At 42.0% G+C, this 23,609-nt stretch overlaps 1 protein-coding gene across 2 annotated transcripts; it reads right to left on the minus strand.

Moving 5' to 3' along the window:
* Positions 1 to 1,041: 1,041 nt before the first annotated feature.
* LOC135513802 (F-box only protein 21-like) lies at positions 1,042 to 14,925 on the minus strand. 2 transcript variants are annotated; one of them, XM_064936736.1, is made up of 13 exons: positions 14,700 to 14,925; positions 11,926 to 12,061; positions 9,726 to 9,835; positions 9,332 to 9,453; positions 8,193 to 8,339; positions 6,110 to 6,246; positions 4,971 to 5,107; positions 4,485 to 4,664; positions 4,323 to 4,337; positions 4,095 to 4,227; positions 2,354 to 2,544; positions 1,821 to 1,978; positions 1,042 to 1,520 (listed from the first exon to the last, which is right to left on the minus strand). In XM_064936736.1, exons 1-13 carry the CDS (start codon positions 14,921 to 14,923, stop codon positions 1,252 to 1,254), a joined length of 1,959 nt encoding a protein of 652 aa, XP_064792808.1. In that variant the 5' UTR covers positions 14,924 to 14,925; the 3' UTR covers positions 1,042 to 1,251. The 2 variants fall into 2 exon arrangements, with proteins under 2 accessions (XP_064792808.1, XP_064792809.1); XM_064936737.1 differs by lacking the exon at positions 4,323 to 4,337.
* Positions 14,926 to 23,609: the final 8,684 nt, after the last annotated feature.

Below are 23,609 nucleotides of genomic sequence, written 5' to 3' on the forward strand. Positions count from 1 at the left end.
CTGAAAGCGGATGTCTGGTTTGCAGGGATAAAGTATTTTCAACCTAACTTCCATTTCCCCTGAAAAACGGAAGTGAGGACTCCGCTCAGGCATCTTTCCACATTAGGTTAGTAGTAGTAGCTACAATCTGCCCTGTGACAGGCTAGTAGTAGCTACAATCTGCCCTATGACAGGCTAGTAGTAGCTACAATCTGTCCTGTGACAGGCTAGTAGTAGCTACAATCTGCCCTGTGACAGGCTAGTAGTAGCTACAATCTGCCCTATGACAGGCTAGTAGTAGCTACAATCTGCCCTATGACAGGCTAGTAGTAGCTACAATCTGCCCTGTGACAGGCTAGTAGTAGCTACAATCTGCCCTATGACAGGCTAGTAGTAGCTACAATCTGCCCTATGACAGGCTAGTAGTAGCTACAATCTGCCCTATGACAGGCTAGTAGTAGCTACAATCTGCCCTATGACAGGCTAGTAGTAGCTACAATCTGCCCTGTGACAGGCTAGTAGTAGCTACAATCTGCCCTATGACAGGCTAGTAGTAGCTACAATCTGCCCTGTGACAGGCTAGTAGTAGCTACAATCTGCCCTGTGACAGGCTAGTAGTAGCTACAATCTGCCCTATGACAGGCTAGTAGTAGCTACAATCTGCCCTATGACAGGCTAGTAGTAGCTACAATCTGCCCTATGACAGGCTAGTAGTAGCTACAATCTGCCCTATGACAGGCTAGTAGTAGCTACAATCTGCCCTGTGACAGGCTAGTAGTAGCTACAATCTGCCCTGTGACAGGTTAGTAGTAGCTACAATCTGCCCTATGACAGGCTAGTAGTAGCTACAATCTGCCCTATGACAGGCTAGTAGTAGCTACAATCTGCCCTATGACAGGCTAGTAGTAGCTACAATCTGCCCTATGACAGGCTAGTAGTAGCTACAATCTGCCCTATGACAGGCTAGTAGTAGCTACAATCTGCCCTATGACAGGCTAGTAGTAGCTACAATCTGCCCTATGACAGGCTAGTAGTAGCTACAATCTGCCCTATGACAGGCTAGTAGTAGCTACAATCTGCCCTATGACAGGCTAGTAGTAGCTACAATCTGCCCTGTGACAGGCTAGTAGTAGCTACAATCTGCCCTATGACAGGCTAGTTGTAATTCTGACATATTGTTTATACACATCCAATCCTTTCAGATGTACCTGTGCCTAGGTGGTAGGAACTAGGGGTTGTTTTGAATGGGGCCGAGGAGTAGTGAAGGCTTAGCTATGTGGGCATGGTGTCCTGGTTCTCCTGGCTGCCCTGGTTCTCCTGGGAAGGTCCCTCTGGGCCGTTGGGGCTCTCCTGTTGCACTGGGCTGGGCATCAGTCTGTGGTAGAGGTCCCGTACGGTGCCCAGGGTCTCTGCCATGTCCTCTGGGTAGCGTGTCTGCAGCTCCTCGTTGGCAACATAGTGGCTGTCATGGAACTCTGAGAAGTAGCGTCCCACCTCCGGGTGAGCGATCTCCAGAGGGGCAGAATGGGGCTCTAGATTTTCTAGGAGACGAGAGAAAAAGAGGCATAAAGATACTAAGTATCGTATCATTTAACAGGAAATCTCAAACTGAGCCGAGGCAAGTTACTGTACAAGATAGCTGCATATTCTGTATACATTTGAAAGTATATAGGCCAGCACCTTACTCATCCAGCATGTATAACTCTTCAATAAGCATTTCAAGTATTACATTTGTCATGTTTCTTCTCAGAATGCCTCCTTAACGAACTACCACTGCCCTGACATTGAGAATGACATACTGTACATGTCACTGAAAGATAATGTCTCTGGTATAGATGTACCCTGGGCAGCGTATCGGCAGGTGCCGTCCTGCACTAAGACGTTGTAGAAGGGCTGGTTAGCCCCGCTGGACAGCTGGTGGACCCTCATGGTGGTAATCCACTCCTGGCTCATGGTGCACTTGGGGTCCCAGCCATAGATTGCACAGTTATAGCCAGACCTGGAGAGAAGGGGGGAAGTCACACAGTGTCACACATGGGGAAAAGGCACACTATAGGTTTATAAATCACAATGATTATAATAAAAAGTAGTATTCCATAAATAGCTATTCTGCCATTCAACAGAGTACAGTAGTTTTACATTGACAGTGTTAATCAACAGCAGAGGATGGCAGCTTTACCCAGATAGAGGGTGGTGGAGGACAAACAGCTGATTCAGGGATGGATGGAAGGACAAACAGATGGAAAGATTGAGGGATTGATAGACAGGAAGGATTAATAGACGGAATGGATAAACAGACAGACATGCAGACGGACTGTTTGCTCAGACAGGGAAGCAGGCAGGCTGCTCGGACAGACTGAATGCTCAGACCCACCTCTTGTGTTTCATGATGAGGCCTACACTGTACTGCAGCTCTAGGTGTTCGGGGGCGCTGCGTCTCTTCACCTCTGGATCTACAGGGTGTTTCTTGTGCTGGATGTGTTCCAGGGTGTGTTGTACCAGATAACCCACTGCCCCGTGTTGGGACGGGTCCAACGCCTGGATGTGCTGCAGGATGTCGAGGACCTGGAAGAGGCAGGAGAGGGGTCAGACACCAGTCATTATCAGTTGGGGAAAGCTTGTCCTCTGCTCTGGACTGTCGTAAGCAGGTAGAGGCAGGTTAATGGTTAGAGCATTGGGCCAGTAACTAAAAGGCTGCTGATTCGAAAACCTGAGCAGACGAGGCGAAAAAAATAATCTGCCTATGTGCCCTTGAGTAAGGCACCCTTATTTGCTCCAGGGGTGCCGTGTAAAACAACACATTTCACTGGACATATCTGGTGTATGTGACAATACAACTTAAAAAAAAAAGAAAGGCAGACCAATTTTATTTATTTTTTTTACAAAAAATCTGCAGTATCAAAGCCAGGGTAAAGCCATTCAGTCCAATTACATGTACACTACATGGGCAAAAGTATGTGGACACCTGCTCGTCCAACATCTCATTCCAAAATCATGGTCATTAATATAGAGTTGGTCCTCCCTTTGCTACTATAACAGCCTCCACTCTTCTGGGAAGGCTTTCCACTCGATGTTGGAAGAAGGTGTTCGATGGGGTTGAGCCAAGTTTTCCCACACTGAACATTTCATGGACCTCGCTTTGTGCACGGGGCATTATCATGCTGAAACAGGGGCACAAGGGCTTTCCCCAAACTGTTGCCATAAAGTTGAAAGCACAGAATCGTCTAGAATGTCTTTGTATGCTGTAGCGTTAAGATTTCCCTTCACTGGAACTAAGGGTCTCGAACCATGAAAAACAGCCCCAGAACATTATTCCTTATCCAACCAACTTTACAGTTGGCATTATGCATTTGGGCAGGTAGCGTTCTCTTGGCATCCGCCAAATCTAGATTCCTCTGTCAGACTGCAAGATGGTGAAGAGTGATTCATCACTCCAGAGAAGACGTGTTGAGCTTTACACCACTCAAGCCGACGCTTGGCATTGTGCATGGGGATCTTAGGTTGTGTTTGGCTGCTCGGCCATGGAAACCCATTTCATAAAGCTTCCGATGGGCAGTTGCAACCGACGACAGACGGATTTTACACCATGCGCGCTTCAGCACTCGGTGGTACAGTTCTATGAGCTTGTGTGGCCTAAAACTTTGCGGCTTAGCCGTTGTTGCTCCTAGACGTTTCCACTTCACAATAACAGCACTTACAGTTGACCAGGGCATCCTGCACTATGCACTAGCAGTGCAGAAATGTAACAAACTGACTTGTTGGGACAGGTGGCATCCGATGAAGGTGCAATGTTGAAAGTCACCGAGCTCTTCAAGTAAGGCCATTCTACTGCCATTGTTTGTCTATGGAGATTGCATGGCTGTGTGCTCAATTTTATACACCGGTCAGCAACGGGTGTGGATGAAATAGCCGAATCCACTAATATGAAGGGGTGTCCACCTACTTTTTGGCCATGTAGTGTATTTGGGTTTCATGGGGCTCAGTTGGTAGAGCATGACGCTTGCAACGCCAGGGTTGTGGGTTCGATTCCCATGGGGGAGTCGCTCTGGATAAGAGCGTCTGCTAAATTACCAAGATGTAAATGTAGTTATGCCGTGTTGAAATATCATGCTAACCTTCTCAGGCCAGATGCCCAGGTGGAAGTAGAGTCTGGCCTGTAGTAGAAGGTACTGAACGTTGTCTGGGTTGATGGTGAGGTAGAGATCCAGAGAGTCTCTCAGCAGCTGGTAGGATTTTTCATTGCCCTCCCTGCATGACATAGCACAGTGATACACAGTGTTGTTTCATACCACAACAGCGACAGCTGAGTATAGGAATTTATTTTTGACCAACTCTAACATTACCTCAAGGATGAGATCCTGAGGACAACATAGAAAAATCAGGAAAAAAGAAACATTTGGATTGATTCAATTCCATGATGTACGGTTGGAGATTTTCTGATGTCAGAAAAGCATAACTTATATATTAGTCCGAAAAAAACCCATTCCTATGTTCATAAGTCTTACCCTCGTTTGCCGATGTTCAGCAGATTTCCCACCATCCTTAACAGCACTTCTGTTGTACTGATGGCATTGTAGTAGTCTGCAGTCACCTGATGACCAATGAGGTACTCGCACTCCTTAGCCGTCAGCTGCTTGCCTTTACCGAAGGCGTCAATGTACACAAAATCATAGATGTCCCCACTCCTGAATGAGACATGAGGTTTTATCAATACAAGTACAAACATGTTACTTTGATGCGATTTCGGGCATGCAATGCAGACAATGCTACATTGGGTATATTGAAAACAAGCATTTTTGGGAGCGCAATACTGAATTTCACCCAATCATGAACTAGTTGAAAACTATACGTTAAACTATCCCATCAAGATCAATTAATTTTAGGATTGTCTCTATGCACAACTATGCCAGTGGATGGAAAAACGTATAGTCCTTGATCACTAAAGAAGCATTTGCCTTCCATTCACTTCCTCTCAGACTTTGGCCCCTTACCCTCTTTGTTGCTGGCACCAGCGAAGCAGGAAGTGATTGGGGAAGTTGACAGGCTCCAGTTGAACCCCCAGTTTCCTGGCCAGCGTCATGTAAAGGACAGAGAGGCTGATGGGAATGCCTGTCCGGCGGAGCAACACCTACGTAGGGAGGAGACATGGGAGTATGAGAGCCACATAATGTCTGTCATGTTTCTTAGTTGATTGATATAGCATTATAAAAGGTCCTATATAGACTTTCACTTTATTTGAATAATCAAGTCTAGGGCCCATTTTCACAAGGTCTCAGAGTAACAGTGCTCATCTTGGATCAGGTCCCCCTGTCCAACTACTGTTATTCATCATGATTGAAAAGACACACTGATCAGAACTAAAACTCTGACACGCTTTGCGAATACTGGCCAAGGAAAACATCATCATCCATGTCCTCTATAACCTCTCTGAGCTACTGTACCTGGTGTATACAGGAGTTGAGAGGGTTGTAGTAGATCATACCTAGTGTATATAGGAGTTGAAGGTTGTAGTATCTCATACCTGGTGTATACAGGAGTTGAGAGGGTTGTAGTAGCTCATACCTAGTGTATATAGGAGTTGAAGGTTGTAGTAGCTCATACCTGGTGTATATAGGAGTTGAAGGTTGTAGTAGCTCATACCTGGTGTATATAGGAGTTGAAGGTTGTAGTAGCTCATACCTGGTGTATGTAGGAGTTGAGAGGGTTGTAGTAGCTCATACCTGGTGTATGTAGGAGTTGAGAGGGTTGTAGTAGCTCATACCTGGTGTATGTAGGAGTTGAGAGGGTTGTAGTAGCTCATACCTGGTGTATATAGGAGTTGAGAGGGTTGTAGTAGCTCATACCTGGTGTATGTAGGAGTTGAGAGGGTTGTAGTAGCTCATACCTGGTGTATATAGAGGTTGACAGGGTTGTAGTAGCTCATACCTGGTGTATGTAGGTGTTGAGAGGGTTGTAGTAGCTCATACCTGGTGTATGTAGGAGTTGAGAGGGTTGTAGTAGCTCATACCTGGTGTATATAGAGGTTGACAGGGTTGTAGTAGCTCATACCTGGTGTATATAAGAGTTGAGAGGGTTGTAATAGCTCATACCTGGTGTATATAAGAGTTGAGAGGGTTGTAATAGCTCATACCTGGTGTATATAAGAGTTGAGAGGGTTGTAGTAGTCACACTCGTTGCCCTTGTACTGAAGATGCTCGTATAAAACAGCATTGAGGGTAATGACCACCTGTCTCTGGAGATCAAAGTCATCTACAGCAAAACAATCGCCTAGAACCAGACACAATCAGAAAACAGGATCACATTGTAAAGTACATCAGTGAAGAATAGGGCTGAGAATGAAACAAAATTATACTTACACTCAGGACCTACAGATGAAGTCGGAAGTTTACATACACTTGCTGTAGTCATTAAAACTTGTTTCTCAACCACTCCACAAATGTCTTGTTTACAAACTATAGTTTAGGCAAGTCGGTTAGGACATCTACTTTGTGCATGACACAAGTAATTTTTCCAACAAATGTTTACAGACAGATTATTTTACTTATCATTCACTGTATCCAAATTCCAGTGAGTCAGAGGTTTACGTACACTAAGTTGACTGTGCCTTTAAACAGCTCGGAAAATTCCAGAAAATTGTGTCATGGCTTTAGAAGCTTCGGATAGGCTAATTGACATCATTTGAGTCAACCTGTGGATGTATTTCAAGGCCTACCTTCAAACTCAGTGCTTCTTTGCTTGACATCATATTAAAATCAAAAGAAATTAGCCAAGACCTCAGAAAAATTGTAGACCTCCACAAGTCTGGTTCATCCTTGGGAGCAGTTTCCAAACGCCTGAAGGTACCACGTTCATCTGTACAAACAATAGTACGCAAGTATAAACACCATGGAACCACGCAGCCATCATACCGCTGAGGAAGGAGACTCGTTCTGTCTCCTAGAGATTAACATACTTTGGTGCGAAAAGTGCAAATCAATCCCAGACCAACAGCAAAGGACCTTGTGAAGATGCTGGAGGAAACGGGTACAAAAGTATCTATATCCACAGTAAAACGAGTCCTATAATCGTCATAATCTGAAAGGCCGCTCAGCAAGGAAGAAGCCACTGCTCCAAACCGCCATAAAAAAGACAGACTTCGGTTTGCAACTGCACATGGTGATAAAGATCGTACTTTTTGGAGAAATGTCCTCTGGTCTAATGAAACAAAAATTGAACTGTTTGGCCATAATGACCATCATTATGTTTGGAGGAAAAAGGGGGAGGCTTGCAAGCCGAAGAACATCATCCCAACCGTGAAGCACGGGGGTGGCAGCATCATGTTGTGGGGGTGCTTTGCTGCAGGAGGGACTGGTGCACTTCACAAAATAGATGGCATCATGAGGAGGAAAATGATGTGGATATATTGAAGCAACATCTCAAAACATCAGTCAGGAAGTTAAAGCTTGGTCGCAAATGGGTCTTCCAAATGGACAATGACCTCAAGCATACTTCCAAAGTTGTGGCAAAATGGCTTAAGGACAACAAAGTCGAGGTATTGGAGTGGCCATCCCAAAGCCCTGCCCTCAATCCTATAGAAAATGAGGCATACTAACCTGACTCAGTTACACCAGCTCAGTCAGGAGGAATGGGCCAAAATTCATCCAATTTATTGTGGGAAGCTTGTGGAAGGCTACCCGAAACGTTTGACCCATGTTAAACAATTTAAAGGCAATGCTGCCAAATACTAATTGAGAGTATGTAAACTTCTGACCCACAGAGAATGTGATGAAAGAAATAAAAGCTGAAATAAATCATTCTCGCTACTATTATTCTGACATTGCACATTCTTAAAATAAAGTGGTGATCCTAACTGACCTAAGACAGGGAATTTTTTACTAGGATTAAATGTCAGGAATTGTGAAAAACTGAGTTTAAATGCATTTGGCTAAGGTGTATGTAAACTTCTGACTTCAACTGTACCTGGTTAGATATTTTAAAGGACGAGTTAACTCTAAAATCAAGTTTGGCATTTTCAGAACAAAAAAGGATCGTATGTCAATATGAACGTGCATGGACTCAAAACGACAGACTAATTATTCTGCTTCAAATCCACATGAAGACTACTTTTCCACATGAAGACTGTTTTTTTTGCTTTGGAATAAGCTCTTTGTATTCATTCCTCAGAGACACTGAGAGAACATGTGTTTCTCTCCAACTCCTCAGTCCAGACCAACCTTGTGTGACCCTCAGGCTTGGATGAGAGGGGTTCTTTATCCGCAGCATCTTCTTGATCTTGTCAGTGATCTCCTCCAGCTGGGAGGATATACCGTCCAATGACACATCTGCCAGGGGGTTACAATACTGGTCTACCAGCAGAGCTCCTACAACAGGAGAGGAGACAATCGGAGACTGTAAAAATACACGGTTAAAAGCTGGTTATACACATTCTTTCTTATGACCTTAACACTTTCACTCTACTTATGTTATTTTCAAAAACCACAATGCAGAGGGAAACACAGACATTGGTTTTTCCCCTAAACACCTCATTATGCCCAAGATTCCCAACATTATTCACAAGAAGACAATGCTTACCAAGCTGTTTCTCTGAGTTTGTTAACACTAGTCACTAGGATAAGTGTGTATTGTGTAGTGCAGTGTGTGGCTAAGCCCACTCCACATGTATGTTATTATGTCCATATTATTCAGCGTTACTTTGTTTGAGTGGTGTAAAGTACTTAAGTAAAAATACTTTCAAGTAGTACTTAAGTCTTTATTTTTGGTATCTGTACTTTACATGACTATTTTTTATTTTTGGAAGACTTTTACTTCACTACATTAGAAAATAATGCACTTTTTACTCCAAACATTTTCGTGACATCCAAAAGTACTTGTTACATTTTGAATGCTTTGCAGGGCAGGAAAATGGGCCAATTCACGCACTTATCAAGAGAACATCCCTGGTCATCCCTACCGCCTCTGATCTGATGACTCACTAAACACACATGCTTCATTTGTAAACTGTGTTGGAGTGTGCCCAACACAGTAAAAAATGGTGCAATGTGGATTACTTAAAATAAGGAATTTTAAATGATTTATACTTTTACTTTTGATACTTAAGTACATTTTATCAATTACATTTACTTTTCATACTTAAGTATATTTAAAACAACATTTTAGACTTTTACTGAAGTAGTTTTACTGGGCGACTTTCACTGGAGTCATTTTCTATTAACGTATCTCTACTTGTACTCAAGTATGACAATTGGGTACTTCTTCCACCACTGCCTTGTTTACACTGCAAGTCATGAAAGTCTATTATCAACCTAAGTGCAATGTAGTGTATGGCTAGGCCCATTCCACGTCCATGACTCACCCTCTAGGGCTGACTGATGCTCTGCAGGCTGCTCCAGAAACATCTTTAAACTCCTCAGGATGTTCTTCTGGCGCAGGAAATAAAGGATTTTCTTTGCATAGTACTTCAGTGTCAGGCTTTTGCTATGGGAGGCAGAGAGAGTGTGAAGAGAGATAGGAGAAAGAGTGAGCGAGGGAGGGAGAGAGCGCAAAAGAGGGATAGAGCAAGGGAGGTGAAAATGAGAGAGAAAGATAGATTGGGGAAAGAGTGATGAGAAAGAAGGCAAGAGAGGAGGGAGAAAAACAGATTTTCATAGTGCATTGTTACAACGCTCCAGGGAGGATTAACACAGAACACAGAATTAATGGCCAAAGATAGTTGTTGTGCTGGACTGGAGTGTGGACATGGTCTTTACCTTCTGTCGGAGTTGAGTATGGAGAGCAGCTCGTCTTCACAGAAGTGCTCTGGGGCGCCGAGGGACTCGATCTCAGCAAAGCTGTCCCCCAGCACCTGGCCAACGCAAGGCTGCGTTACAGATCTCTGGGTTAGTGCTAAAGAGGCCAGCCCAGCTCACACACACTCAAATACGGACACCACTACACGCACATGCACGCAGCGCAGGGAACACACGCTTGCATGTGCTCAACACACACACACAATGCACATATACACCATCAGTCCAGCCCAGTCACATTGAGCATGATGTGGTGGGGTTAGGATGGCCAATAAATACAGTATCTTTCATGCTCATTTTTTTACAATGTTAGTAACACCTCTTTCCATCTCCATGAAGTACACAGAGCAAAAATATAAAATGCAATTCTAGGCCTGCCCAGTCATGTGAAATCCATAGATTACAGTGCCTTGCGAAAGTATTCGGCCCCCTTGAACTTTGCGAACTTTTGCCACATTTCAGGCTTCAAACATAAAGATATAAAACTGTATTTTTTTGTGAAGAATCAACAAGTGGGACACAATCATGAAGTGGAACAACATTTATTGGATATTTCAAACTTTTTTAACAAATCAAAAACTGAAAAATTGGGTGTGCAAAATTATTCAGCCCCCTTAAGTTAATACTTTGTAGCGCCACCTTTTGCTGCGATTACAGCTGTAAGTCACTTGGGGTATGTCTCTATCAGTTTTGCACATCGAGAGACTGACATTTTTTTCCCATTCCTCCTTGCAAAACAGCTCGAGCTCAGTGAGGTTGAATGGAGAGCATTTGTGAACAGCAGATTCTCAATTGGATTCAGGTCTGGACTTTGACTTGGCCATTCTAACACCTGGATATGTTTATTTTTGAACCATTCCATTGTAGATTTTGCTTTATGTTTTGGATCATTGTCTTGTTGGAAGACAAATCTCCGTCCCAGTCTCAGGTCTTTTGCAGACTCCATCAGGTTTTCTTCCAGAATGGTCCTGTATTTGGCTCCATCCATCTTCCCATCAATTTTAACCATCTTCCCTGTCCCTGCTGAAGAAAAGCAGGCCCAAACCATGATGCTGCCACCACCATGTTTGACAGTGGGGATGGTGTGTTGTGGTTGATGAGCTGTGTTGCTTTTACGCCAAACATAACGTTTTGCATTGTTGCCAAAAAGTTCAATTTTGGTTTCATCTGACCAGAGCACCTTCTTCCGCATGTTTGGTGTGTCTCCCAGGTGGCTTGTGACAAACTTTAAACAACACTTTTTATGGATATCTTTAAGAAATGGCTTTCTTCTTGCCCTCTTCCATAAAGGCCAGATTTGTGCAATATACGACTGATTGTTTTCCTATGGACAGAGTCTCCCACCTCAGCTGTAGATCTCTGCAGTTCATCCAGAGTGATCATGGGCCTCTTGGCTGCATCTCTGATCAGTCTTCTCCTTGTATGAGCTGAAAGTTTAGAGGGACGGCCAGGTCTTGGTAGATTTGCAGTGGTCTGATACTCCTTCCATTTCAATATTATCGCTTGCACAGTGCTCCTTGGGATGTTTAAAGCTTGGGAAATCTTTTTGTATCCTAATCAGTCTTTAAACTTCTTCACAACAGTATCTCGGACCTGCCTGGTGTGTTCCTTGTTCTTCATGATGCTCTCTGCGCTTTTAACTGACCTCTGAGACTATCACAGTGCAGGTGCATTTATACGGAGACTTGATTACACATAGGTGGATTATATTTATCATCATTAGTCATTTAGGTCAACATTGGATCATTCAGAGATCCTCACTGAACTTCTGGAGAGAGTTTGCTGCACTGAAAGTAAAGGGGCTGAATCATTTTGCACGCCCAATTTTTCAGTTTTTGATTTGTTAAAAAAGTTTGAAATATCCAATAAATGTCGTTCCACTTCATGATTGTGTCCCACTTGTTGTTGATTCTTCACAAAAAAATACAGTTTTATATCTTTATGTTTGAAGCCTGAAATGTGGCAAAAGGTCGCAAAGTTCAAGGGGGCCGAATACTTTCGCAAGGCACTGTAGGGCCTAATGAATATTAAAAATGTACTGATTTCCTTATATGAACTGTAAAACATTTGAAATTGTTGCATTTATATTTTTGTTCAGTATAGCTAGGCTGAATCAGAAGGACAATAACAATGGCAGCTTACTACTAAAGACATCACTTACAACTTCCGTGAAGAATCTCTGGGAGATGGATACAACTGTTCGTCGTATTTGTAGACCAACAGTGTGCCGCGTTCTGTATTCTTTCAGCCAATCACAGCACTCGTTCTGGCGGTAATGCTTCTGCAATCTTGGCCATCTGGGGAGTGTAGGAAAAGGGACTGCAGTCAGAAAGTTAAGGCAGACAGTTAGCCATATAAAGTATTGACTTGAGGTGTGTGACAGTCTGACACATGATCACTCACAATAAAACAATCCAAAAGCATCCAATGTCTGCAATCTGCATTAGGCTTCAATTTAGTGCTGAACGATTAACCAACATTTTTTTTTTTTTGGTTATTAAACAACTAATTGACCAATGTCGGTTGAATTACTTCAATTCTGTTTATTTTTTTTATATTTCACCTTTATTTAGCCAGGTAGGCTAGTTGAGAACAAGTTCTCATTTACAACTGCGACCTGGCCAAGATAAAGCATAGCAGTGTGAACAGACAGCAACACATTTCTCTAGAGAGAAATCAAATCATTCACAAAATAAATCAAATCAAGAACTATGTGCGATGCAGGGATTAAAGGAGTTGTAGTTTTCATTAAGCAAATATTCAACCTAGATCAGATCAGAAACGTAGTAATTAACAACAATGGTCATAATCCCTTGCAGCAGTTTGATTTGCGGTTCAGACAGATCAGAGAGGAAGAGGCAAAGCGAAAGGTTTTACTCTCACCAAAAACAACCCCAATGCGTTTCTATGGGTTTATTTTGGACCTGTTTGTCACCTGCCTTCCCACCTTCGGGACAACGACTCCCATTGTTAGGGCGGAGACTTGAGCATCTCGTCATTAGATAGATCTCTGGAAGAACACACCTGTACATCTGCTACGTTACGTTAGATACACACAGACCACCTGAGAGAGGAACGTACACAACAACGACAAGAGGGCCAGAGACAATGTGAAAGTATGCCTTATCTACTTTTATGAACTCATGAAATGATTGTCCGACAGCTCTGCAGCACACGTTGGCAGCCTAGCTATACTGAATAAAATTATAAAAAAGGCAACATGTAAAGGGTCCCATGCTTCATGAGCTGAAAGAAAAGATCCCAGACATTTTCCATATGCACAAAAAGCTTATTTCTCTCACATTTTGTGCACAAATGTGTTTACATCCCTGTTAGTGAGCATTTTTCCTTTGCCAAGATATTCCATCCACCTGACAGGTGTTGGATATCAAGAAGCTGATTAAACAGCATGATCATTACACAGGTCCACCTTGTGCTGGGGACAATAAACAGCCACTCTAAAATGAGCAGTTGTGTCACACAACACAATGCCAAAGATGACTCAAGTTGAGAGAGAGTGCAATTGGCATGCCGACTGCCAGAATGTCCACCAGAGCTGTTGCCAGAGAATTGAATGTTAATTTATCATAAGCCCCTTCCAACATTGTTTTATAGAAGTTGGCTATAAGTCCAACTGACTTCATGTGTAACCCCGCCAGCCCAGGACCTCCACATCCGGATTCTTCACCTGCAGGATCGTCTGAGACCAGCCGCCTGGACAGCTGATAAAACTAAGGAGTATTGTCTGTAATAAAGCCCGTTTGTGGGGGGAAAAAAACTCATTCTGATTGGCTGGGCCTGGCTCCCAAGTGGGTGGGCATATGCCCTCCCAGGGCCACCCAGGGTCACACCCCTGCCCAGTTATGTAAAATTCATAGATGAGGGCCTAATTTATTTATTTAAATTGAATGATTTCCTTAGATGAACTGTAACTCAGTAAAATCTTTGAAATTGCTGCATGTTGCATTTACATTTTAGGTCAGTATAGCTAGGCTAAGTCAGAATGACAACCACAGTAGCTAACTACTAAAGACATCACATCGTCCTTGCATGTTGCATTTATATTTTTGTTCAGTATAAATAGGATGACTAAAGACAGTACAGTATGGGGATGACAATGTTAGATGGCCTGGCTGACCGCTACTGCCTGAGCAGATGAGATGGTGACTTTTAAGGAATGAAAAATAAGAAAGTAATCAAATAAAAACTAAGTAATATACACAACTGAAATAATACATAGTAATTTCCTGTGTTTCTATTGATGTCTACCCAATGTGGACCTGATCAGAGACGATGGGATATGTTCTGTTTAGGCTGTGGAATTGCCATTAAAAAAACTCAGAAAAACATTTTAAAGTCATCGTTTCATAATGCATTTCATGTTTAAAAATAATAATAATCGAAATTGACCTCAAAAGGCAGTACATAAATTGCAAATGATAAGTAGCTTGCTGATAGTTGGTGGCCTTCAAAGAATACCAATATATTCTGAACCACTACGTTACAGCATGGGAAAAACAAAGTGCCATGTCAAACCAACTGATTTTTACAACTAACGTTACACAAGACCTGCAGCCCAATCACTGTATTTCCCACCATTCAAGGTCACACAATTTCAATAGCTGTCCTCAGCGGCACAAGACAATAATTGTGAAATTGTTATTTTGACTGAGACATTTTATTAGTACAGCTGCCTAGCTAAACTGACTATAGTACCTACTGCTTTGTGTGATGTCAAATGTGGTGCATCAGCAGAAAGTCAACGGCCGTTAGACAGCTCCCTTTGCTTGCTCGCTATAACAGATCTGTTCTGACTGTACTGAAATAGATCTAATATTTTAGAGAGGCAACTGCGATTTAGATGCCAATTAGCGTTAGAGAGTCAAAGCTCTAGTTAGCAAGATTGCTAACAAGATGATAATAATGTCAGTTCACCTGAGTTTGTACTGGTGTCCCCAGACCTTCCCCCTGCCGTGGCAAACGTCGTGTAGCCGCTTGCAGCTACAGGACACGTTGCAAATGTCGACATGTTTAAGGACAGGAAAGCATAAGATGTACTCAAGTAATTCGGCTGGCAGGTCTGTAAATTGTTTCTGTTCTATCTCGGAAACGAACCCGTTCAGGCTGGAGCACCCATCTCCTGCTCCAGACGTCGCCATCTTTACTGTTTACTCCGATTACCTCAATCCACAAGTCCGCCCCTTTCTGGCGCAGGGGGCCGAACTTCGAGACCACCCAAAACTGTCAATAGCATCTCAAAACCGTCCGGAGGGGCACATTTGGAAGATTGTTATTTAAAAATTAAAAATTAAATCGTTTTATGGAATCAATTCACTGTTGTTAGTAACAACAAGACAAGTGTATGCTGCATACAGTAGTGATATATCAACATGCCATGGTTAATATGTTAGGATGTCAACAAATGTAATTTCAATTGTACACACACAAAGTATATCTGACCAAATTATGAAAGACAAGCATTGTCAATTTGAATTCGTAAAGTAAGTGCGGAAATGATTGTTGTCTATCAACAATGACAAGCCACCAGGGTCTGACAACTTGGATGGGAAATTACTGAGGTTTATAGAGGACAATATTGGCACTCCTATTTGCCACATATTAAATGTAAGTCTACTAGAAAGTGTGTTCCCTCAGGCCTGGAGGGAAGCTAAAGTCATTCCGCTACCCAAGAATAGTAAAGCCCCCTTTACTGGCTCAAATAACCGACCAATCAGCCTTTTACCAACCCTTAGTAAACTTTTGGAAAAAATGGTGTTTGACCAGATACAATGCTATTTGACAATAAACAAATTGACAACATACTTTCAGCACGCTTATAGAGAAGGACATTCAACAAGCACCGCACTTATGACTGATGATTGGCTGAGAGAAATTGATCATAGTCTGCTGCTGGAAAAACGTATGTGTTCTGGCTTTACACCCCTGCTATATCGTGGATAAAGAGTTACCGGTCTACAGTGGCGATTTTAGCATGCCCATCTTGGTGGGGCAAAAAAAGAGAAAGTAGAAAGCATGCCAGTAAAGCCACTACACTATACAATACAACACATCAACCACTATAACCGTGACAGACGGTGCTCACAAACGGCCTACATAAAGCTGTCCCAACAGCAGTCCAAACACCTTACCACCGCTACACCTGGCTATCAGCAGAGCCTTGTCTGGCAGCGAAATTGTTCATTCAGCCTAATTTACTGCCTTTTAAATATATATAGCTGATATGTCTGACTTGCTTAAACAAATGTGGTTTCTAATAACAATTGAGATGTACAAACTATGGCATAGGGGAATGATAAGAGGATAAGATGCAATTTAGATTAGGATATTAATGAGCGTGCTAGGACGGCCATAGTCTATATAACTATTTGTTTAGCACTTTTCAAATGTACAGTGACAGTATTCAGAACATGGGGCATTCTTGGTGCTCCTCCTGTACACCAAGTCAGAACCATAGGATAAATAAAGGGGGCATATAAGCAGACAATGAAAGCTCTTACAATATTCAATTATTACATTTCTCTAAAACAGGTTATAGGCTGCATGTGCACCATCAAGTCAGAACAGTAGGTGAAATTAAGAGGGGTAAATAAACCAAATTATTAGGGCGAGGTACATGGGCTACTCACAGCTTACTACACAACATACACTTAGTATTACTTTCTTAGCTACAGTATACATATATCTCCCTGGTATATTACATAATTTATGCAGCAGCATACAATACATTTTTGGACCCCCCTTGTTGTGCGGTGCTCACTTGAACAGGAAGGTGGCATGGTGGTCCTTCATGGGCAAATATTGTCATCAAAGTCTGGCTTTCTCTGGATTTATGGTGATTTCAAAATAACTGGGATCTCAGAAAAAAGCTAAATCGAATCATGATGATGTCATTGATCTTCAGGTCGTAGCTCTAGAAAGATGCCAGATTTACAATTCTGAATTGGATGACCGTTCAAATCATATTTTTCCAATTGGAGCTCGTTTATTCCCGACTTCCCAGTTGTCTTGAACTCACTGAAGTCAAGTTAACAGATGTTTTGGGCACAGTACAAATCACGCTTCATTGACAGCATGGCCAATGTTGAATGTTTATCATTTTAAACTTGGAAAATAGCCCCTTAATCCCAGATTTGGGACCACACAGCCACTCCACTGAATAGCAGGCTTGTGATTGCTTTGCAATGCTTGCAGTTAGCCACTGTCACTGATTCCTTCCAAACCACTCACTGTTGAATTTGCGATTTCCAACTTGTTATGTAATGCTCATGTGCAATGGCCGATGAGCACCAATACGTTTTATCTATAATTTCTCTTCAGTATTTATATTCATATGACAAGGATTAAAAAGGATTTGCCAGTAGATTGTCGACTTGATTCATGATGATGACTGCTAGCTAAGATTTTGAAAGTATGATGTTGACATGATCAGTCCAAAGCTACTGTACATGTAATGTGATTTAACATAATTTTATCTGTGGCCAATGACCTTTGAGCCTTCTTGGAGGGGCACTTCCAATGTAACTCTATGGCAGCACCCAAGGGGCTAGAATTTTCTAGCTCTACCCTTAGACTTGGCGGTGACGTAGTGTCCCCAGGAGTGGCATTCAAGTTATCCCAGCAGGATACAATCCTGCATACCACTGCTGGCTTGCTTCTGAAGCTAAGCAGGGTTTGTCCTGGTCAGTTCCTGGCTCGGAGACCAGATGCTGCTGGAAGTGGTGTTGGATGGCCAGTAGGAGGCATTCTTTCCTCTTGTCTAAAAAAATATCCCTATGCCACAGGGCAGTGATTGACACTGCCCTGAGTAGGGTGCTGTCTTTTGGATGGGATGTTAAATGGGTGTCCTGACTCTCTGAGGTCATTAAAGATCCCATGGCACCTTATTCCCAATCTGGCCCTAAACCATCACGGTCACCTAATAATCCCCAGTTTACAATTGGCCCATTCATCCCCTCCTCTCCTCTGTGTCGTAACCCCGTGTTCTCAGTGAAATAACGGATAAATAAAATAAATAAGTACACTGAGCCAATCACAGCACAACGCTCTGTATTTTCTGCTGGCTTGCCCCCCCCCCCCCCACACACACACACACACAGAAAGCACTGAACTAGGGTGAAACACCTGCACTCTGTAGCTGCCTTACTCAAGAAAGCACAAAAGAAACCATGTTTGTATGCGGCTTAATTAACTCAATGATATATATATATTTTTTTTAACATTGTTTGCAAATTGGTATGTGACAAGTATTATGCCAAAATAACATGCAAAACAGACAAGCCCCCCCCAAAAAACAATAAGATTTTATTTATTTTGCTAAAAATGTGGGTCAGAGCCCCACCTGCCCTGAATGGAGGGTTGCCACTACCTGTCTAACAGAACACAGAGGGTGTTCTTTAATGGAAGCCTCTCCAACATAATCCAGGTAGAACCAGGAATTCCCCAGAGTGGCTGTCTAGGCCCCTTACTTTTTCAATCTTTTCTAACATTGGCTTTGAATAAAGCAGAGTGTCTATGGATGCGGAGTACTCAACACTTTACATCTCAGCTACTACAGACTGAAATGACTGTAACAATTAACAAAGAGCTGCAGTTAGTTTCAAAATGAGTGGCAAGGAACAAGTTAGTCCTAAATATTAAAAAAAAAACTAAAAGCACTGTATTGGGGACAAATCATTCACTAAAACCTAAACCAACTAAATCTTGCAATGAATAACGTGGAAATTGAGCAAACTGAAGTGACTAAACTGCTTAGAGTAACCCTGAATTGTAAACTGTCATGATCAAAACATATTGATACAACAGTAGCTAAGATATAGAGAAGCCTGTCCTTAATAAAGCACTGCTCTGCATTCTTAAAAGCACTGGCAGGTCCTACAGGCCCTAGGTTTGTCACACATGGACTACTGTTCAGTCATGTGGTCAGGTGCCAGAGGGACTTAGGAAAATTGCAATTGGCTCAGAACAGGGCAGCACGGCTGGCCCTTGGATGTACACAGAGACCTAACATTAATAATATGCATGTCAATCTCTCCTGGCTCAAAGTTGAGAGATTGACTTCTTCACTACTTGTATTTGTGAGAGGTATTGACATGTTAAATGCACAGAGCTGTCTGTTTGAACTACTGACACACAGCTCGGACACCCATGCATACTCCACGAGACATGCCACCAGAGGTCTCTTCACAGCCCCCAAGTCCAGAACAGACTACATAGAACCATGACAACATGGAACTCTATTCCACATCAAGTAACTGATGCAAGCAGTCGATTCAGATCATTTTAAAAATAAAAATACAGGCACAGACACATACATAAACACACACAAAAGATATGTGGTAGTAGAGTAGTGGCCTGAGGTCATATACTTAATATGCGTGCTTAATGTGTTCTGAAATCTGTTGTGAATACATTGTAATGTTTTTTAAATTGTATAAACTGCATTAATTTTGCTGGACCCCAGGAAGAGTAGCTTCTGCCTTGGCAGGAACTATTTGGGATTCATAATAAATACAAATACACACACACTGTTAATTTGCTGGCTGACACCTTTTTTTGTCTGTACAGTATACTGTACGTATTCGCAGTATTTCACAGTTGTCCTCTTCCATTTTGTTCTTTCAATTTTAGTCAACTAAACATCCAGCAGATTGCCAGTTAAATAAATCAGCTTCTTTAGGGGAAAGTGTTGCTTTGATGGGCAATGTATCCATGACTACTTATCAAGTCATCGGGAAAAAAAGACCCAGTTGTGATTTTTGCTCTAATAAAACTATGAGCAACTTCCCTTCAGACAGGATGAATGTTGATCCTGTTACGCCTAGAGATGAGGATCTCTGATGCAGAGCTGACTGACACATGGCTCTACAGTTGTGCAGTAACAGGTGTATGGGGTGTAAGGATAATGAAGTTGAATTTGACCATCATAGGTAGCCATATCCTCTGACCAGCCTTATCCATTCCTGGCTAAATACTTATCCTCTGATCAATCCTTATCCATTCCTGACTGAATACTTATCCTCTGCTCAATCCTTGTCCATTCCTTATCCATTCCTGGCTGAATACTTATCCTCCATTCCTGGCTGAATACTTATCCTCTGATCAATCCTTGTCCATTCCTTATCCATTCCTGGCTGAATACTTATCCTCCATTCCTGGCTGAATACTTATCCTCTGATCAATCCTTATCCATTCCTTGCTGAATACTTATTGCCAAATACTGCAGCATTATGTTCAATCATGTTCTCTTATTTTACCAGATAAATCACATTATAAATAAACAAATTACAGAATATACTGGTAACAATTTTTGTCTAGGACCATAGTTAATGCACGTGCTATACTATATGTACATCTTTATTTCATGTGTTGACCAACCGGTGTTGATGCTGGTACTCATAGGAGGTCTGTAATTTATGGGCTTCTCATCACTTGCCACAGTTCCCCAGTGGTGCAGCGGTCTAAGGCACTGCATCTCAGTGATAGAGACGTCACTACAGAACCTGGTTAGATCCCGAGCTGTATCACAACCGGCCGTGATGGGGAGTCCCATAGGGCGGCGCACAGTTGACCCAGCATCGTCCGGGGTAGGCCGTAATTTTAAAATAATAATTTGTTCTTCACTGACTTGCCTAGTTAAATAAAGTTGAAATATAAATATAAATCACACAGGTAACAGATATACCATGTCACCACATCCTACATTCCACACCCTACACATTTGTGATCATCACTTATATCTACACTTCACCATTCAATCCCTCAAACTAGTATAACAGTGATGATTGTCTCTTTCTGATTGAGTGGGTCTAATATTGACAGATGTTGTTTTTTTTGTTTACCTTTATTTAACTAGGCAAGTCAGTTAAGAACAAAGTCTTATTTTCAATGACCGCCTAGGAACAGTGGGTTAACTGCCTGTTCAGGGGCAGAACGACAGATTTTGTACCTTGTCAGCTCGGGGATTTGAACTTGCAACCTTTCTCCCCCTGCCTCCCCAGTGTAGCCTAGTGGGTGATGGGGGGTTGTTACTATTAGTATACTGTGAATGTTGTATGTTCTGCTGCACTTGTATTCATTCAGGGATATTTATGTCTCTCTGTGTTTTCAGAGACAAGCATCGGTGGCCCAGGAGTCTGCAACTCAAAGGAGAGACAGGAAGAGGAAGTCAACTCAGAGAAAGTTCTTAATTCACAAGAGAGCAGGACGGGATTAATGCATGATGGGAGAAACAGTGTCATATACCCACAGCTTGCTTTTGCATCTATTAACTAATTTATTCAGCATAATCAATGGCTAACATCCAGCATTTGAAGATATAAATAAAATGTAGATTGATATGAATGTAAATGTCAGGTTGATCTTCACTGCTTGTAATATCGATAAGGGCCCACTGTGTATTGAACAATAAACTTTGTGCTATTGTCAATAACTTTGCTTACACTTAACGTACTAACAATAAAAACATTTTAGACCACTGTATAAGATAGAGCTTCTTCAAGCTGCATCTCATAGCTCACAATAGCCTTACATGTACTGTGTGAGTAGGCTCTGGATGTTTGCAGCAGTCATCAACCACCACAAGGGGTGATAACCAGTGGTTATTTAAAGAGTAGTCTTGGACATGAAAACGTATGCTACAGCTTCCTCAGCTGTACGTAACATTTACATGTCAGAGTAACATGACCTGATGGACCTCACTCTTTCCTTACTCTTATCTGCTCTGATCATGAAGAGTCTGACGCGCTGAACATCTGGACACACACACACACACACACACACACACACACACACACACACACACACACACACACACACACACACACACACACACACACACACACACACACGCACACACACACACACACACACACACACACACACGATGTAGCTGTACAGCATTTCACAGTTGTCTTCTTCCAATGTTTCTTCTTTTTTTAGAGTCAGTTAAATAAATCAGCTTCCTTGGGGGAAACAACTACTCTGGAAAAAGGACAGTGTTATTATCGTGGAGAGGCAGGTGTTGGCACTGGTCCTCAGAAGAGGGATTTGCTTTCTTGGCCCTTTCGTCTACTACCACTTCCTCAAGTGCATATGTCAGGTATGAGAAACCATAAAAAAATATGTACTAAGGCATTCATTTTATTTTATCGATCCGATAGTGAGAGGATGACAGTGGGGAAAGAGAGACAGAGGTTGTGTCAAAGGCGGTCTGACAGGGGCATATTTGGCAACGATCGTTTGATTGTATGTTCTGCTGTGCTTTTAGTCATTGGTAGATTATGTCTGTGTCTTCAGAGACCAGTGCCAGGTCAGGAGACTGCAACCAGATAGGATTCAGACTTAGAGGAATAAATCATCATATCTTTGCTGCAACTCAAAGGAGAGACAGGAAGAGAAAGGTCAGAGAGACCTTCATTCCCTGAGAGCAGACAGGCTTGACGAATGATTGGGAGAAACATTGTCAAGTACACAAACATTTTGAATACTAATTTATTCAGTATATTGAATAGCATAACGTTGCAGATAGAAAAGCTTTTTTCAAACCAGATTAATCTCCACTTCATGTAAATTTGCGTCCTCTGTTTAGGTTTACAATCAACAATTACCAGTAAGTGCGATTGTCTTTACCATTGTGCTTATGTAAATGACGCCACACTGCTTGCTTAGCGAGTACTACTTTCTCCCAATTCGGCACACACCTGGCGCAAACTCGGTACCACTGTGGGGATACTTTAGGCTGAGGAGTAAGTTTTACACATCCCAATGTGCTATATTTACACTTAACTTACTAGCAAGAAAAATGTTTTGCAAACTGACTGAAGAGAACCGATGACTCTATCATTACCAATATAGGGTCTACTGTTGGCTACTAAAAATACTAGTATGATCAATGTCATTCCCATCTGTTGTATCACCAGAAGATGTCGCTGTATGCTAAAGTTACAACCAAAGAAGAATAATGCCACTTTTAATCACCTCTACATGAGTATAATTACATTTAAACTTACTTTACTGGTTTTCTGTGCAAGTTTGTTCTTCAGCAGCTTCAGACAAAATATCCACAGGATACTATAGTTTACCCAACCTTTTAGAAAGCCGGTTATATCATATATCATATAGTAGATATATATATGATATAGTTATATCATTCGGTTTGGCACCTAGGTAAAGATTTTTATATTGGATATTTGGTACTCTCTCGTCAATAGATTTTGAACCAATTCAAATAAATAAAACAAAAAAGACAAAAAGTGTGGATTGTTCCGGAAATCCTCCCCTGATTCAGAATATACAATTTCCATGGCATGCTTGGTTCAATACAGTATATCTACCTGCTCTCTAAAAAGTTGGGTAAACAGCTGAAGGACAAACCCCACAAACAGACATGGAGTTCAATGCCCCTTCTTATGTTTTTGCTCTCAACAGGTTTCCCCTATCTCCCTCCCTCTCCTTGAGCAGAGCACTTAACCCTTATTGCTTCTGCTCTGAATAAGAGTGTCTGCTAAATAACAAAAATATAAAATGTACCACAAGATGGCAGTGAGTATCTATGAATGTCCTTCTGGAGAAGTGTGACTCAAACTTTACAGGAATCGCTCACAGTGTAGCCAAAATCAGCAAGGTCTTCCTTTGATTTGATTTGATTTGATTCTTATTTCTCAGCTCAGATGCATGGGAAACATAGGCTTGCAGATAGATGTCCCACCTCTAAGTTGTTCTTTCAGGTCCCTTACAGTACAGCTGACAGACCCAGCAAAAGGGGGTAATGAAAACAGTGATCCTATCATACAATATAAATGAAGGTGGAAATGATAGGCTTTAGGA

This window comes from Oncorhynchus masou, chromosome 25 (assembly GCF_036934945.1).
Source record: "Oncorhynchus masou masou isolate Uvic2021 chromosome 25, UVic_Omas_1.1, whole genome shotgun sequence".
Lineage (NCBI taxonomy): Eukaryota > Metazoa > Chordata > Actinopteri > Salmoniformes > Salmonidae > Oncorhynchus > Oncorhynchus masou.

What these genes read in the sequence shown, in the direction of transcription:
- LOC135513802 (XM_064936736.1), bottom strand. Translation starts at nt 14,923, where the DNA reads ATGGCGACGTCTGGAGCAGGAGATGGGTGCTCCAGCCTGAACGGGTTC. An exon ending in TCAACTCTTATATACACCAG is followed by an intron (nt 5,108 to 6,109) that starts GTATGAGCTATT and finishes CTCCCTACGTAG; the next exon opens with GTGTTGCTCCGCCGGACAGG. An exon ending in TGGGCATCTGGCCTGAGAAG is followed by an intron (nt 2,545 to 4,094) that starts GTTAGCATGATA and finishes TGCCTCTTCCAG; the next exon opens with GTCCTCGACATCCTGCAGCA.